Below are 17,012 nucleotides of genomic sequence, written 5' to 3' on the forward strand. Positions count from 1 at the left end.
GCAGCGAGAACGAAACTAAGGAAATTGATAACAAAAACACATAGAGGCAAACAGAAAAAGGAAACATACTTTGTTACTCATTTTAAGAAGTTGATTCAGATCGTAAGTTTTTCTTTTGAAACAATTTTTCTTTCTCTCAATGTCTTAATATTTGTTTGATCTTCAAAGTGTGTTTCTTGATCCTATTGGCACAAATCTAATCCGATACAATAGCGCGACGTATTCATGTCAATGGCCGCCCGCTGCCGCGATTTCCCGCCAATGAGCCACATGTCTCTGTTTTGTTGGCCGCGCCCCTTCACGCCCATGACTATAAAAGGCGCAGCTTGTTGTTTCTAGTTGCTTCCAGCACTTCTCTCTGTGTTTGATTCTTTAACGTCGTTCGCAGGACAAGCAGACAAAATGGTGAGTTAATTTGTTAATAAAACCTTAAAAAATTACAGTAAATAGCAGATGCATAATCATCAGACGTGTTCAAGTAGCAAACGCCAGGGGAAGGTAACCGTTGAGATAATATAAAGCTTTGTGGGTGATGTAAGGGGCAGTGTTTCGTGGTTTTAAAGTGTCTGGCTCCATTATTTCCGCTGTTTGATGGGTTACCAACACGAAACCGACTCTTGTCATAGAAAATAAAGTTATCTGGAGTCTGAGCTTTGAAAAATAATTAAAAAAAAACTTTTTGGTTTGTCTGAAAATAACGTCAACTGAAAGTTGAGCCATTTTAGAGCGTTTGGATTAACTAGGTCGGATAACCAGACGCTGGAAATGTTTGAAGAATAAAAACCAGTTAGATGTGTTCCGACTTCCGACCATCGACATGAATATATGGACAATAGGTTTCCATCGACTGAAATAAGTTTTTCTGCTAAAATGGGAGGTGGCAACCACCGACTTGTTGACCGTGCCACAGGTTCCGTCAAGCCCAGACAATTCCATAAAAGAGAGGAGGAGCTGAGGGTGGGGCTGTAACCCCCAAATTCCACTACCTCCGCTCCGGCACGAACTCCGGAGCAAAATCGGTCCCGTTGAAGTCAATCAGAGCAATTCCACTACTGCGACCGTGCTCCGGTGTCGGTGTCGGTACAAGATCGGCTCGGGGTCCTTCGACTGCCGATGACGTCAAAGTACGGCAAACCCACTCAGACAAAGTACACTACACATCTATACTGTTGGAAAGAATTTAGCAGTTTCGTTATTAAAATAATGTTTCTTAAGACGTAAGTTTGTGTTTATAATGGTATTTGTAAAATAAAACACTTATTTTATTCATAATGTTGAACTCCTCTTTGAGCACATCCCTTGAAGAATCATAGGTATTAGCAACACCTGTGAAATTGTATTTGCAGGAAAGAAGTGTGTCCCGTTTATTGAAGTATTTTGTGTTTAGAGTTTTTGACGTCTTGTCCATGCGTAGTTCAGTTACACTCATAGCTGCTAGCCAAAACTCTGGAGTTAAAAGTTTTCTGGCTTTACTAAAATACCTGTCTGTACTTATTTGATTGATGGTATTTTTACTTTCTATTAGACTCCAAATGTAATCATTTGGCACGTTTCTAATTCATAATTTGTAATAATGTAATCGGCGATATTAGCATTAGCATTCCTATGGGTTTTTCCATGTATATTAGCATTGCGCTAACCACTCGCTGCCAAATTGCAGCCTTTGAGATTAGAAAATCTCCTTTTGTCACATCGCAATTTAATTGCACATGCAATTAATCGTTCAGCCCTAATATACATGCAGCTCTATGCTAAAGGTGTATTTTCAAAGAGGTAATGATGGATTTCTTTGTAAAAGTTGTCCATCTTTCCAATAGAAAGATTTGCCTGGACCAACATAACGTGATGGCAACGTAACGTGATTACGTAATTCCGTGAGGTTCATGTTCAGCCAATCAACTACTTTGACGTCATCGGCAGTCGACAGACCCCGAGCCGATCTTGCACCCGAGCAGATCCTGTACCGACACCGGTATGTGATCTGCTCGGGTGCAAGATCGGCTCGGGGTCCTTCGACTGCCGATGACGTCAAAGTACGGCAAACCCACTCGGACAAAATACACTACACATCTATACTGTTGGAAAGAATTTAGCAGTTTCGTTATTAAAATAATGTTTCTTAAGATGTAAGTTTGTGTTTATAGTGGTATTTGTAAAATAAAACACTATATTGTATTTATAATGTTGAACTCCTCTTTGAGCACATCCCTTGAAGAATCATAGGTATTAGCAACACCTGTGAAATTGTATTTGCAGGAAAGAAGTGTGTCCCGTTTATTGAAGTATTTTGTGTTTAGAGTTTTTGACGTCTTGTCCATGCGTAGTTCAGTTACACTCATAGCTGCTAGCCAAAACTCTGGAGTTAAAAGTTTTCTGGCTTTACTAAAATACCTGTCTGTACTTATTTGATTGATGGTAGTTTTACTTTCTATTAGACTCCAAATGTAATCATTTGGCACGTTTCTAATTCATAATTTGTAATAATGTAATCGGCGATATTAGCATTCCTATGGGTTTTTCCATGTATATTAGCATTGCGCTAACCACTCGCTGCCAAATTGCAGCCTTTGCGATTAGAAAATCTCCTTTTGTCACATCACAATTTAATTGCACATGCAGTTAATCGTTCAGCCCTAATATGCATGCAGCTCTATGCTAAAAGTGTATTTTCAAAGAGGTAATGATGGATTTCGTTGTAAAAGTTGTCCATCTTTCCAATAGAAAGGTTTGCCTGGACCAACGTAACGTGATTACGTAATTCCGTAAGGTTCATGTTCAGCCAATCAACTACTTAGACGACATCGGCAGTCGACGGACCCCGAGCCGATCTTGCACCCGAGCTGATCTTGTACAGACACCGGCAGTGCGCCGCCCTCTGTTCCGGCGTCCGGCAAAAATGGAATCGATCCTATTTTTGCCGGACGCCGGAGCACCTCCGCAGTCAATGGACAGAAATCACAACCGCCCAACAGGAAAAGGAGCAAGCACAACTTCCGTTTTTCACAATAAATCAATAAACAAAAGGCGTTTTTTGTTTCATATGCACAGGTTTAACAACTTCTAACAACTATCAATGGCGGCTGAACTTTAAATGCACAAAAGTAAGCCATAAATACAGTTTCCACTATCAAAGTAGTAACACTTTGTTGATCCAAACACTGCTGATCTCTCAACACAAATGATGGGCAGATTAAACAGTTCATGCCGATGCTTCTCGCACACAACGGGTGTTTGGATCTAACTTCCGCGTTTATTGCTCGGACTGTATCGCAAGATCTCAAATCCCGTGCATGCTTGTTTGCCCACCTCAGGTCTCCGCACCGGAGCGGAGCCGTTGTAGAACGGGTACCAAATTGAGTTCGGAAGCGAGCGGGGACGGAGTGGAGGTAGTGGAATTTGGGGGTAAGGCTTGGATTGACTGACGACACCCGGTCGAACTAGCTACAAGCTAACCTGAAGCTAACCCAAAGCTAATGCGGAGGTGGGAGCTAAGCTAACGGAGGTAGCAACCTAGCTACAACCGGAGTTAACTGTGCACAACACCAGAGCTTTTGAGTCAGAGATACGCTGGGCTGACCGCTGGGTAAAACCGGATGGAACACAGAGGTCTCCGAGACTATCTCAGACCTCCACAAGCCGGCAGCCGCACAGCAGACAAGTGCCGCTGCGATCTGAGTTGCGCAGAGCTGACGCTGGGGAGAACCGGGTGGAAAGGTTTCCATCCCAAAGCTCCACAAGCCGTCAGGCCGCGCAGCACACAGACAGATGCGCCGAGCTGCGGGGAGAAGTGGCGTATTTTGGCGGTTCTGGCTTGCCATAAGAACCAGCCATCAGCCTGCGCAGCTAACAGATGCGCCGAGCTGCTGCGAGAACCAGCCGTCAGCCCGCGCGCAGCAAACAAAAGCCGCGATCAGACAGATGGACCGGGCTGCGGGGAGGGGATAAGGGTGGAAAACAGAGGTCTCCCGAGAGCTCCATAAGCCGATAGTGGGAACCCAGCTCCACCAACATGTTATATTTCAACCCATTTTCTAAAGTGCAGCATTATGTTAAATGCACTGGGTTTTACCCTATTACATTTAAATTTCATGGTTAAACAGTACATGTTAAAATCTAAGCTCAGCTCGGCAGTGACCTAAAATACATAAATATAATTTAACTTACCGAAAAAATGAAGTGGAGACTCCTTGGACGCTCTATTGGTGCAATTAATGCCACAGCAAGTCATTTTGTCCGACAATTGCACAAATAATATCCAAACAAGAATACACAAACACAGAGACTCAAAATCCCAGAGCAGTTTCCAAGCCAGGCCGAGGCTCTACTGAGGCCTTTCCCCGGAGCTAGCTCTGTGGTCACGTGGGTCGGATGCTCATTAATTATACAGAATTTTAGGCTTTTAATACACTTAAACAGAAGAGTGAGGAAAAAAATTCACCCCCCTCAGAGTTGTCATGAGTGTAAACTAGATAATTTAAATAAAAAACATGTTTTGGTACCAGGCTGTAAACATGTTTATTTCTGCTGTGAAATTGGTATTTTTAACATGGGAGTCAATGAGGATTTACTCTCTTCTGACACCAGCCCCTAGTGGATGAGGGTGGAACTGCAATTTATTTCACTTCCGGGTGTGACACAATTACAGAGCTGCATTGTGGGGGCCTGGTTCTGACCGATGGGTGTGGGTCATTGTCATCATGGCTTTAAAGCGATTTTATATGAACTTTATTAACAGGCATTGGTCTAATATAAAATAAGATAAAATAGATAAAAGAAGAATAAAATAAAAATATCATAAAATACATTAAAGATAAAATACCTAAACGTTACATGCTGTTTAATTTTAACGTGCATGCTGTAATCCAGCGTTTCTAATAAAAAGATTTATCTGGTGTCAAAAAAAGTCGGGATTTCTGTCTTTTTTTCTGATTGGTTACTTTTGAGCTGCCCAGTCCCGCCCCTCATGTGCCTCAGCCTGTGAGTTACCAGACTAGTTCTCTGTGCAGAATTAAACAGGAGTCTGGCAGGCCAGGCTACAAAGAAAGGAGGGGGATCAGGAAAAGGAGAAAGGCTCCATGCCTTCCTGTTTGCCACATACTGATTTACCCTTTATTTTTCTCCAGCGTGAGTGTATTTCTATGCATGTGGGCCAAGCTGGAGTCCAAATGGGCAATGCATGCTGGGAGCTGTATTGTCTGGAGCATGGACTCCAGCCTGATGGACAGATGCCCTCTGACAAGACGAGTGGAGGTGACTCATTCAACACCTTCTTCAGTGAGACTGGAGCAGGAAAGCATGTTCCCAGGGCCATCTTTGTTGACCTGGAACCCACTGTCATAGGTTAGTGGTTTAAAAGAATGTGCGTGTTGTATTAAACATGAGATGTTAAAGCAAACATTTGTGTCTAAACAGATGAGGTACGTACAGGAACTTACCGTCAGCTATTCCATCCTGAGCAGCTGATCACAGGAAAAGAAGATGCTGCAAACAACTACGCCCGTGGACACTACACCATAGGAAAGGAGATCATAGACCTGGTTCTTGACAGGACACGTAAACTGGTGAGAATAGAACTCATACAAAGTAGTATATAAAATTAGCTTTACCTTGTATATTTAAATTGACCATTTGATTTTTCTTTCAGGCTGATCAGTGCTCTGGCCTGCAGGGTTTCCTTATTTTCCACTCCTTTGGTGGAGGCACTGGCTCTGGATTCACCTCCCTCTTGATGGAGAGACTCTCTATTGATTATGGGAAAAAGTCCAAGCTTGAGTTTGCCGTTTACCCAGCTCCTCAGGTTTCTACAGCAGTAGTTGAACCCTACAACTCCATCTTGACCACCCACACCACCTTGGAGCACTCCGACTGTGCCTTCATGGTGGATAATGAGGCCATCTACGATATCTGCCGTAGGAACCTTGATATTGAGAGGCCGACCTACACCAACCTGAACAGGCTGATTGCCCAGATCGTCTCTTCAATCACTGCTTCACTTCGCTTTGATGGAGCTCTGAATGTTGACCTGACGGAGTTCCAGACCAACTTGGTGCCTTATCCTCGTATCCACTTCCCTCTGACCACCTATGCTCCAGTCATCTCAGCTGAGAAGGCCTACCACGAGCAGCTGTCTGTGGCTGAGATCACCAACGCTTGCTTTGAACCAGCCAATCAGATGGTCAAGTGTGATCCTCGCCATGGTAAATACATGGCCTGCTGTCTGCTGTATCGTGGTGATGTCGTTCCCAAAGATGTCAACTCGGCTATTGCTGCCATCAAGACCAAACGCAGCATCCAGTTTGTGGACTGGTGTCCCACAGGCTTCAAGGTGGGCATCAACTATCAGCCTCCAACTGTGGTTCCTGGTGGAGATCTGGCCAAAGTACAGAGAGCTGTGTGCATGCTGAGCAACACGACAGCCATCGCTGAGGCCTGGGCCCGCCTCGACCACAAGTTCGATCTCATGTACGCCAAGAGGGCCTTTGTCCACTGGTATGTTGGAGAGGGAATGGAAGAAGGAGAGTTCTCAGAGGCCAGAGAAGACATGGCTGCCCTTGAGAAGGATTATGAAGAAGTTGGCGCTGACAGCATTGGAGGGGAGGATGAAGAGGGAGAAGAATATTAGGCAGTTAAGCAATGCCACAATTCCAAAGTTCAACTTGACTGACTTCATGGACATTTGCGAATGTGTTTTCTGCAGCATTAAGTTTCAAATGGCTTGTGTAATGGTTCAAAGTTTTGCTGTTTTTTACTTGAATAAAGTGAATTAAGTTTGAAATTGAAACATATGAATACTATCATCTTTATTGAAAAGCTACTTCATTTGACTTTGTATTAAAAATTAAATAGACTTGACTAAAACAGTAGCTGTGTAGTTTAAAAGCTCAAACTAAAATTCTCGAGTTATATAATTTCATCAGATATAAAACTGAAGGCAAAATGCTTTTGAGATGACTAAAGCTGTAACTGCTTAAGTAAGCCAGCAGATGGCAGACATGACACCCTAACCAACTTAAACGTGAAACTGGCTGGGAACTTACCAGTGAGAAGCATGTTCCTAGGGCAATTAGCCTGGCCTGCCAGACTCGCCCTCAGTTTAATTCTGCTCACAAGAGCGATCTCGCACAGGGTGCCATTTAGGCTAGCTCCGCCTCTGATCTCGGGTCCTACAAGCCCTACAAGAGTGTATTTGCAGAAAGGTGAAAACCGCCCTGGTCCACGTTGCCGCCATCCAGACGTCCATCCCTACAACAGAAAAGGTTAGAAAGCTTTTAGACATTTGTTTTTGATTAACCTTAAAGAGGACATGAAAAATGGCACCCTGTCACTGCTTTTCACTTTAAAAAACTCAAACCTATTATAAGGAAACATTTTGTAGCTCTGACCAGTACCTACGCTGACTTTTCAGTATTATTATCATTTCATTGTGTTTTTGTTCCTAACTCCAATATTTGCTAGTTACCTCAGCAGTTACCTGATGTTGTGATTTCTCACACATATGGGAATAAAACCTTCTGACTGCTGTTTTCTCTGACCTTCGCTTATCGCGTGATTATGAGTCTTGTTCTCATGCCGTCCTGGACCAGGCCACTCTTGTCGCCTGACTCCGTCACCTGGTGCAATAAAGGAATAATAATAAATGATCTGTAACAGATTATTTCAATTTCAGGCTCAGAAGGTTAAATGACTTGTTTGTGATTGAGTGTTTTTAGGAGGGGCTGAGAAAAGCTCTCAATCCTTTTATTAGCATCTTTGTTACTGGATGTTTTAGTGAAGTAAACATCTGAGCTGCAGAGGGCAGCAGAGGAGTCAGGAAGTGACACGAATCCCTGTAAGGCTCAGTCTTTAACTACGAAGCTGAGGAGAACCATCATGGGAATCTGTGAGTTTTAGAAGATCTTAGACATCAAATGTGGGCTGCTTGTGTTCTAAATGTTCATTCTGTTTAACTTAAACATGTACAGGCTGCTGGAGTTTGTTTGAACTTTTCTATTTATCAGAACAGATCAGAGTCCAACCCGAAACGCTGTGTTTTTGTTACATTTGTTCTTCTCTTTGGTTTCAGTGACTAACGTTGGTGTTTCTGCAGGAACAGGTAAGATCAGAAGAGTCATCTTAGGCCTCTTTTATTCAAAAGCATCCGCGACTTCCTATAAAACTATATTATCTGCTAGTTATAATCGTTATAATATTTAGAGCCAGCAGTTTTGGGTTTTCTGGGCGTGACGTGATGGGAACGTGACTCATCGAATGTTTCTTCGCCCCCTGCTGGTCAAAGTGTGGAATGGTTTCTGAGGAAACGAAACTTAACTGGCCCATAAACACGTGTGTGTGTGTGTGTGTGTGTGTGTGTGTGTGTGTGTGTGTGTGTGTGTGTGTGTGTGTGTGTGTGTACAGTACCTCATTATGAGATGCATTTATTTTTTAATCATAGTGGCAGGAGTGGTTTTCCATACTAACACATAAATATAAACCACTGCTGGACCCTTAAAAGAAAAAAATTAAATGTAAACTTACCAAATTTAATAGGATTTTTTAAGAAACACAAATGTGCCATGACACAGGTGACAATGCCTATAAATGCATTTATATCAGAACTGACGAGTTAAATTAAGTGTCCATGTAGATTAAAGCCGTGCTTCTAATCTGATATTTAAATATTTAAACATCGGTTTCTCGTCTTGTCACGGTGCAGCTGGAGTAGCTGGAGCGGTCGGAGCAGTGGCCCTGGCTCCTGTGGTGCTGGGGGCCATAGGTTTCACCACAGCTGGAATAACAGCTGGATCCTACGCTGCAGGATGGATGTCTGCTGCTGCCATCGCTAACGGTGGAGGGGTGGCAGCAGGAAGTACTGTGGCTGTTTTGCAGTCTGCAGGTACTTTTTATTGACTCAACCAATTTCTATTGCGTGCACACACGCACACACAATCTGGAAAACATGGGCTGTATTTTAGCAACATAACAAATAGAAATTGGTTAGAAATTCCATCTTCTGCATCCCTGATCCGGTTTTCCTTCCTGATGGACTTTAGCTGGGTTAGCCCTAACCCATCATAATGATGAGTAGAGAACAGACGTTCTGAATGACTGAATGCATCCCACCAGGCTAGATTAAGTTAATGATGCTGCATTTATGGGTCAAAACATATATTCTTCATAATGTGGCTAGACATTCTACTTAGTAATTCAGTAAAATATTAAGTAATCTAAGTACTTTGTTACTTAAATGCTGCCATGTTGAAAATCTAATTTACCATTAAAACCAGTGATGTTGACGCAGATGTTCATTGTTTTTTACTGTTTCTGTGTCGGTTCAGAAAGTGTTTATTTATTAATATTAACAACTAATGTTAATTTCCTTCTTGTTGCCGTCTGCAGTTGTTTCAAGAGGTGGCCATAGAAGCAGTACAAATATCATCAATATCAGACCAAAATGATCCTGTCGCTGCATTTCTAATCAAAACCCTGAAATGAGGTTGTTCTTTATTTTTCTAGTGTATAAAAATATGTTTGTTTGTTTTCAGCTGCTGCTGGTTTGTCATTAGCCACCAAAGCGATGGTGGCCGGCGCTGGAGGTGGTGTCGGAGCAGCTGCGGGATATTTGTCTAAATTCTTTTATAGGAAATAAAGGAATGACTTGTGTAACTAACCCTAAAATGACATCTTCATCTGACTGTATTTTAATAAGGCACAACTTGCTTTTATTTATAATCTGTTTTGATTAACTTCCGGTTAGAATGAAATGCTTTTATTTTGAAGGGCCTCTTTCCTGTTGTAACAGTTAATGCAAGCTTGGTTTACAGTGATAAAAACAGCCAAAGCAGCTTTGACGGAGAGCTAATATGGATTTTGTTATTAGCAGCCCCCTTGATAGAGGCACGAGGTACATTTATTATCTTAAAATATTTATGTTTAGGGTGACCATACGTCCTCTTTCCCCCGGACATGTCCACTTTTCAATTTCGTTATCGAAATTTCTGATTCTTACCGAGATAATTTTTTCCATGTCAATAAATTTGATGATAAAAAATGAAAAGATGTGTGTAGGTTGGCAGTGTTCATGTCCCTTTAAGAAGCTGTACCATCTTGAGTCACGTAAAAATGTGACTTAATACGTATGTATGTCGATGCTTAAAACACGCAACAGCCCCATCTAGTGGACAACTTTTGTTTCTGCGCACACATGTAGTTCTCGTCCATTTATCGTTATCAAGGTTAAATCCTCAATATATTGTGATATTGATTTTAGGCCATGTCGCCTAGCCCTAGTGTGACGTCATTAGTAGGTACAGATCTCCTGTCCTCTTTTTTGGAAATGGAAATATGGTCACCCTACTTATGTTGGATAAAATAGGTAGATTCAATTAATTTATCTTCGACAGCTAAACATTTGCATTTTATGGTGTATGTTGTAAACTGTTAAGAGCTGTATTAATTGTAAGAGACTGGATTTATTTACATGTTTTTTGTACACATCTCCAGCTCTTACGGTGAAATTGAGGTTCATCATCATTAAATCCAAAACTTATATCTGGTCCTCTTTTGAGTTTATAACACAAGGAAATTATTATCAGACAGAAAAAAACAAACACTGACAAAAAACGATCAATTTAATAAAGTTTATTTTAATTAAATTAAAAGTCTGTCGGGACGAATGGCAAATGTAACACTGGGAACAGTCTGTGTGTGTGTGTGTGTGTGGGGGGGGGGGGGGGGGGGGAGTAACAACACGTTAAAGGGGTTCGTGCCTGAAGCATCTTCATCCTCTCAAAGCTGAGCTGAACTCTGGAGCTAAACCAATGAACGACCATCTGGGCTTTTTTAAGTTTTCTGTCAAACAACAAGATTTTAGATCCAGTGACTCAAAGTTATGAAACTTTAGTTTAATAATCAGAGTTTAAGAGGAGAAAAGAAGCGAGGCACTCCCAAACAAAAGTATGAAAATGTCGTGTGCTTTTAGAGACGGATGAATGCTTAGTGCAAAAATACGATTGTCACTTTGTTCTCCGATCATCACACACACACACTTTGGCCGCCGGATGACTATGCCGAAGCACACAGGAAGTGACTTCACCATTAGTCCCAGTATGAGACTGGTGCAACAGCGGCCTTCGTTTCCCTCTGACCTGTACAAACGGCGCCCCCGGTGACCTCTACAGACGCATGCCTAACACACAGCGGCTCATGTATTTACCACACATCCACACACATCTGTAACACAAACACATGACCCACAGAGGAAAAGTAAACACAGGACGGGAGGAACACGAAGAGACTGTAGGAAAAAATAAAAGTTTTTATTGCTTTGGCCTGTTCTGTGAGCCGTGCGCTCGTCTCCTCCGTCTGTCGATGACGTCCACTAGGACTGCGACCGTGAGGCGACGTGGCATCAGCTGGGAGGACGTGGGAGACCTTTGTCCTCCCCCCTTTTCCCCTCCTTCACCACCATTTCCCCCTTGGCAGAGGCGTCGTGTTACAGCCCAAAAGGGTCGCTTTGTGCAGTCAAGTCTTTCTCGTCTTGGTCCCATTTGACCGGGGGGGACAGGCACTCTTCGCTGTTGAAGTCCTGAGGGGTTACCCCAATGTCCAGGACCTGGGGGTTAGTGCGAGACTCAGCGAGTCTGGAGAGACAGAGAATCCGGATGTCTCATCATGAATCATTAACAATGACAGAGTGCTTCTTAATGAAACAAACACGAGTGAACAGAAATGCAGAGCCACATGTCGCCTAATGCACTGAGTCCATGCCACCAAACAAACACAAAATGATGCTAAAAGAGCAAATCTGATGAACGTGATGCTGAAATAAATCATCTATCTGTGATGAAGTTGTGTTTCCCGTAGCTTCTTAAACGGTTAATCGTGTGTAGATGTGTGGTCTATGTTAAAGCTACTCAGTGGTGCTGGATGATGTCCACAGATGAGCGGGACAGAACTGTGGGTGGATGATGATGATGGGGGTGAGGTGGAGGCCGTAACATCCGTTACCTGAGTAGGATTCAAAACTATCCAGACTGCGGCTGAGGGTGCAGAGAAGACATCACAATAAGGCAACAATTCAGCTCAAAACTCCTCCGAAACGCCTCGTCAGAAAGTTATGGCCACAAGTTTTATGGCTGCTACGTTTTTCAAGCTAACTTTGAATTACCGTAACTATGTGAAGGCTTGTGCCATCAGAAAAGATGTAATCGGGTTTAAAAAAAAAAAAGTTGTACCTTGAAATTTTCATAATGTTGTTATGGTAAATCCCTTCCTGCTGTAGCAGGGAGACAATAAGTCAGTCTCTCATGAACGGTGCTGAGAGACGGACGGAGACAGATGACCGCAGGAATAAAAACACTGGCCGTGGAAGCGTCACAGAAAAAAAAAACAACAAAATAAAAGAAAATGCTCCACTTTGTGGGCTTATGCACCGGGCTCCCGCAACCCCCCGCTGGCGCTTGCTGCTAGCGCCGCAACCCCTGGACGTGGTGACTCAGACCCTGGGTCGGTGCGGAGCTTTGACAATCACATGATCACATAGTTTAAAATCACCATTTCATTCAGAAAATGATCGTTCAGCCCTATCAGAGGAGTCAGCGACTACGATGACGGTTACCTAACCATCAATGAGACTAAAGAGAAGCCTAGCCCTGGTAGAGACAGCTACAGCATGACCTCTGACCTTATGTGGTCCAGACACAGCCAGCAGTAAGTAGGAAACCCAGGACAAAGAACACGATGGGCGACGGCGACCATCCAGCCCTTACACCCCTTCAGGCAGATGGTTGAGCCGACTCAAAACCAGGACATCCAGCGTGATTTTAGAGGTTTTTACCTGCCATGTGACCATAATAAAACCTGAATCACAGGTTGTGTGCCAAATTGTCCAGCAGGTGGCAGTAAAGACTCAAAAACAACGGAGGTTTTCTTTGCAGAAACATTTCCAACGTGGTTCAGTTCCTGCTGTCAAACTTAGGAGATAAAAGAGAACCTAAAACAAAATAATGCCTCATGTAAACAAAATAAAACCATCTCAAATGTTAGCATCAAGCTGCAAACTCCTCTTCTACCATCCAGTGTTCCTGCAGCTCCTCCACTAATCAGAAAGCTGCAGACTAAAGGGGTTCAGGTGTAATTACAGGGTCGGCAGACAAATAATCATTTGATAACACGTTTCCAGTTTGCCTGCTGGTGCTTGATTAGGTGTGTGGAGCCGCTTCCCTCTGAGCTACATAGACGTCTGAGAAGAACAGCGGAGCCAGCACAGGAAACAAACCAGAGCCAGGGGCAAGATCGTCTAATAAAGAGCTGAATGAGTTTGTGTGGAAGTCCAAAACAAACACCGTAAAAAAAACCTGACGGAGAAAAACAAACGGGCTGAACTCTGGCTGACGCCCCAAAGTTTCCACTCATCAAAGTTCTCTGTAAGCAGTTACGGCTGCGGTGGCGGTCCTAATATTGGCGTCCAGAAGCTAAAAAAGCAGCGTGACTCGGCACGGCCCGTAAACCGAGCCCGTCTGCGGTCGTTTACGGCGCTGGACCGTTTCCAGGGAGGAGCTGTGATTGTACAAGGAGCCCAAACTGCAGGTTCTTGGTCCTGGAATAGACCTTAGCATGGCTGTTTATTCTAGACTGAAGTTGTGATTCTCACCTTGAGAAAGCCTCGTCCAGACCGTCCTCCAGTTCCTGTCGCACACAACACACAAACGTTTTGGTCACGGTCAGAGTCTGTTGTGCAGAAACATGCTTAAAGACACTTCCTAGCCTCTTTCTTCCAGAGGTTAACCCTTTCACCCGTGTTTTCAGATAAGGCCAGGTCTACTCTGCGGACTATCGTCTAACTCTGTTTGAACACAGCCGGAACGGCACATCAGTGGGTAACGTTTAATCGGTGCTTTCCTCTCATCGATCAGCTGAATGTTACGCCCCCACGCTTACCCATACGATGTTGTTGTTCTCTGCCGGGTGATTATTAACCACAAAGGGATCTGCTTCTGTCTGCTGTGCTCCTGAGCGGGCCTGTGCGCCATTGGCTCCCTCTGCCAAATCCAAAAGGTTCCCTGTGGCGACGTCTGAAAGCCAACACACAGAAACAAGCACGTTTGGTCTCCATCACCTGTCCTCTGACGGAGGACAGGAAGTCATTAAACCTCTAATGTTTCTCATCAAATCAACCATCTGTGGATTGTCACATCGTGATGAGTGGAGTAACCTTCTGAATTTCACCGTCTAACCCTGGCGGCATGGCCCTTCCGTAATGGGATTACCTCGTAATGGTTTTCCTCGATGATTAATGCGTCTGACGTCTGTCTAATTCTGATGCGCATGTTGGAATTTTTTAATATCCGCACCCAGCAGATCCATTATAGGAGCCAATCCGCTCAGCGGCCCAACCCGCGAGAACATCCGCTAATCCACAAACGTGATCTGTAGCACCTCCTGAAGCGGGGCCGCGTTAGAACGAGGACAGAAGGAGTGCATTCGACCAGGATCAATCGTAATGAAGCAAAGCAGATGTTTGAGCTGCAATGTTCTTGTTCAGGTCTCCTCAGGAACGTAGAGATCCTCCTCCGGAGATTGGGCCAACACAGGAAGTAGCACCTGGTGAGACTCTCCTCTCACAGCTTCACTCAGCCACAGTGAAGGGTATGGAACCTGATGAAAGTGCCAAGGCTCTGCTGGCGCCAACTGCTCGGCCTTTTCCAGAGAAAAACAACCCAGAAGCTTCCGTTACTGCACAAATATTCCAGTTTGCCTTTAGGAAATCCAGTCCACTGGCAGCCGAATGACCCACCGGGTCCAACTGCGCCGACACCGAGCCTCTGTGTTGGCAAAAATAAATGGTGTCCAAGTTCTGCTTCTCAGGGGATCATCCTAAAACATCAATGCGGCGTGAAACACGACACATTCACATGTAGAGCCGCACAGGACAGATTTAGAAAATGCGATCCCGCTCTGGCCGGAGGCCACCTGGCTGAGCAGAAGATCTCTACAAAGCGGATGTTTTCAGATTTTCCTAAATCCACCCTTTTTCAAACTGAACCCTTCAACAGCGAGAGCATCAGGAGGGAAACGAGTGATGCTTTCAAACATCGGGAGCTGGGATTGTGCTTCAGTGTGACTCAGTTCTGTTATCGCAGGATGTGGTGAAAACTACTGGTGCTGGATCACAACATGGCCACGGCCTTGAATCCTTGGGGTCTTCATGCATAATCACCTTAAAATGACATTTCCTGTTCATTGTGATGATGATGATGATGATGAAGACGACGACGAGTCTGGCCGAATTCAATGTCCTGCTCGCTGCACTTAGGTCGGGTCCTTCGTCAACCAGAAGTGAGCAGCTGTGAATTTGGACTTTCTCGCCTTTCATTCCTTCTCCTACCTCAGCACGTCTTGTTGCCTAGCAACGGCGAAAGCACTAAAAGAAACTAAACTAAACTTGGGATGAGATCATTCACAAAGATTTTACAAATATTTTTCTTATTATTTTTGACAAATTATGAACAAAAATGCAGATAAAAATATCAACCGCTTCAAGTTTTTAGTTTTTAACCAACCAGATTTTAAAGCCACAATAAAGAGTTTTTATTGCTCTCAAACTGGTTTCAGTGATTCTTGAAGCAGAAACCTGACCAACTTCCCACTGGACAGCACTCTGTTGCCCTCTGCTGACCAGAAACAGTACTTTTGTGGTTTGGATAGGAACACTAGTGAGAGGTCTCTACCTGCTTTATGGCAACAGCTGTTTATTGTGCTGGTAGCTAATATAATGGCTAGTAGTTTGCCGTTCCAGTTTGCCAACCATCAATAAAATCATCATGGAGGAGCCTGGAGGTAAAAGTAAGAGAGTAATGTCTTTGGTTTTAGCTCTTTGCTTCACCTCCAGAGTGAACATCGGCATGGCCCAGACTTGTTTGAGGGCTGATGATGACCTGGCTTTGTTGCTTCTGGACTTCTAAGTAATAATATTTTTTGTCCAACAGAGTGGATCTTTCTGCGTTGAGGCTTAATTAGTATCGGTATGCTTGTGTTAGCATTAGCATGTCATTAGCGCTAGCCACAGCAGGCTACGGCAGCCTTGCTTACAACAGGTGTAATTCTGCTTTCCACCAGAAGGAGGGAGAAACAGGGAACTTAATAAACTAACACATAAAACCGTAACCTGCTCCTGCTTCGTCCGCCATCATTATGAGAAAAAAAAAATCTCCCGTTCGGGCAACGTGATGAATAGCCTTTGCTGATGACCCATCCTTGGAATGTGGGAAACACAAGTTTGAGTATCCTTGGAAGGGTGCATCCCCTGGAGGTGGACGTGTAACAGTGAGACATTTTTCCTGTAAAAATTCTGACCAGCAGCTTCAGTAAAGGTCAACCTTTTGACAAGTGCTTGAACACTCTTCATCCCTCCTAGGCTAAAATGGCTGTGACAGAAGGGTGAGAAAGACGTGATGATGGGTGACATGACTCACCTCCTCCCTCCAGACTGCCCAGACTGGCCGAGCTGTCTGACTGAGGGTTGCTGGCTCCTTCCCCGTCCGAACCCGTCTTTACTCGCTTCTCTTTCTCTGTGGACAACAACACAGAAAATAACAAGTCAGCGCCTCTAACCGTTCACTCTTTACTGATAGTCTCGGTATCTTCCAGCAGCTGAAAACGACAGCATTAACTAACTGACTAACCGAGCGTAAAATGTGTGCAAACAAACCAGCTGCCGCACGCTGGCAGATGAGGTAAAGTTCATTCCTCGAGCCGTCACCCAGCTAAAACCCACTGCGGGTGGGTTTCAAACACCGCTACACCTGGTGCGGCAGAGATATCTAGGTCAAAGGGGAGAGGAAGCTGTGCACAATACATCCTGTTGAGACAGTTTACTACAAACTGCAAGTCACCCAAGGCGCGCGACAATCACAGTCATTAGACTTCCTGCACAGCGTCGCTCTAAGAAACTCAATCCCGGCTTCGGTGGTTAAATTTATCCCACAGCACAGGAAAAGGTGACACTTCCTCCTCAGGGTGGGACTCGGTGATAG

The 17,012-nt window shown here is 44.1% G+C and overlaps 3 protein-coding genes across 6 annotated transcripts in view; 2 read left to right on the forward strand and 1 right to left on the reverse strand.

Annotated features, from left to right (window-relative positions):
- Positions 1–314: 314 nt before the first annotated feature.
- Positions 315–6,785, forward strand: LOC107392514 (tubulin alpha chain). The gene is made up of 4 exons (XM_015970362.3): positions 315–405; positions 5,124–5,340; positions 5,413–5,561; positions 5,645–6,785. Exons 1-4 carry the CDS (start codon positions 403–405, stop codon positions 6,620–6,622), a joined length of 1,347 nt encoding a protein of 448 aa, XP_015825848.1. The 5' UTR covers positions 315–402; the 3' UTR covers positions 6,623–6,785.
- A 263-nt stretch (positions 6,786–7,048) lies between these two features.
- LOC107392516 (interferon alpha-inducible protein 27-like protein 2A) lies at positions 7,049–10,033 on the forward strand. Of its 2 annotated transcripts, none has more exons than XM_070546710.1 (4): positions 7,049–7,256; positions 8,063–8,092; positions 8,693–8,872; positions 9,522–10,033. In XM_070546710.1, the coding sequence occupies exons 1-4, from the start codon at positions 7,049–7,051 to the stop codon at positions 9,623–9,625; spliced, it is 522 nt and encodes a 173-aa protein (XP_070402811.1). In that variant the 3' UTR covers positions 9,626–10,033. The 2 variants fall into 2 exon arrangements, with proteins under 2 accessions (XP_070402811.1, XP_015825852.3); XM_015970366.3 differs by lacking the exon at positions 7,049–7,256 and adding an exon at positions 7,745–7,879.
- Positions 10,034–11,273: 1,240 nt separating this feature from the next.
- ldlrap1b (low density lipoprotein receptor adaptor protein 1b) overlaps positions 11,274–17,012 on the reverse strand; it is a 33,417-nt gene continuing 27,678 nt past the window's right edge. The window contains exons 6-10 of one of the 3 annotated variants that reach the window (XM_015970365.3): positions 16,452–16,547; positions 13,918–14,051; positions 13,631–13,665; positions 11,986–12,017; positions 11,274–11,618 (exon numbers count right to left, since the gene is read on the reverse strand). In XM_015970365.3, coding sequence (XP_015825851.3) covers positions 11,572–11,618; positions 11,986–12,017; positions 13,631–13,665; positions 13,918–14,051; positions 16,452–16,547 — 344 coding nt within the window. In that variant the 3' untranslated portion in view covers positions 11,274–11,571. Of the gene's footprint in view, positions 11,619–11,689; positions 12,018–13,630; positions 13,666–13,917; positions 14,052–16,451; positions 16,548–17,012 lie in introns of those variants that run through there. The other 2 variants (XM_015970363.3, XM_070546709.1) reach the window with 2 other exon arrangements.

Source organism: Nothobranchius furzeri, chromosome 18 (assembly GCF_043380555.1).
Source record: "Nothobranchius furzeri strain GRZ-AD chromosome 18, NfurGRZ-RIMD1, whole genome shotgun sequence".
Classification (NCBI taxonomy): Eukaryota; Metazoa; Chordata; class Actinopteri; order Cyprinodontiformes; family Nothobranchiidae; genus Nothobranchius; species Nothobranchius furzeri.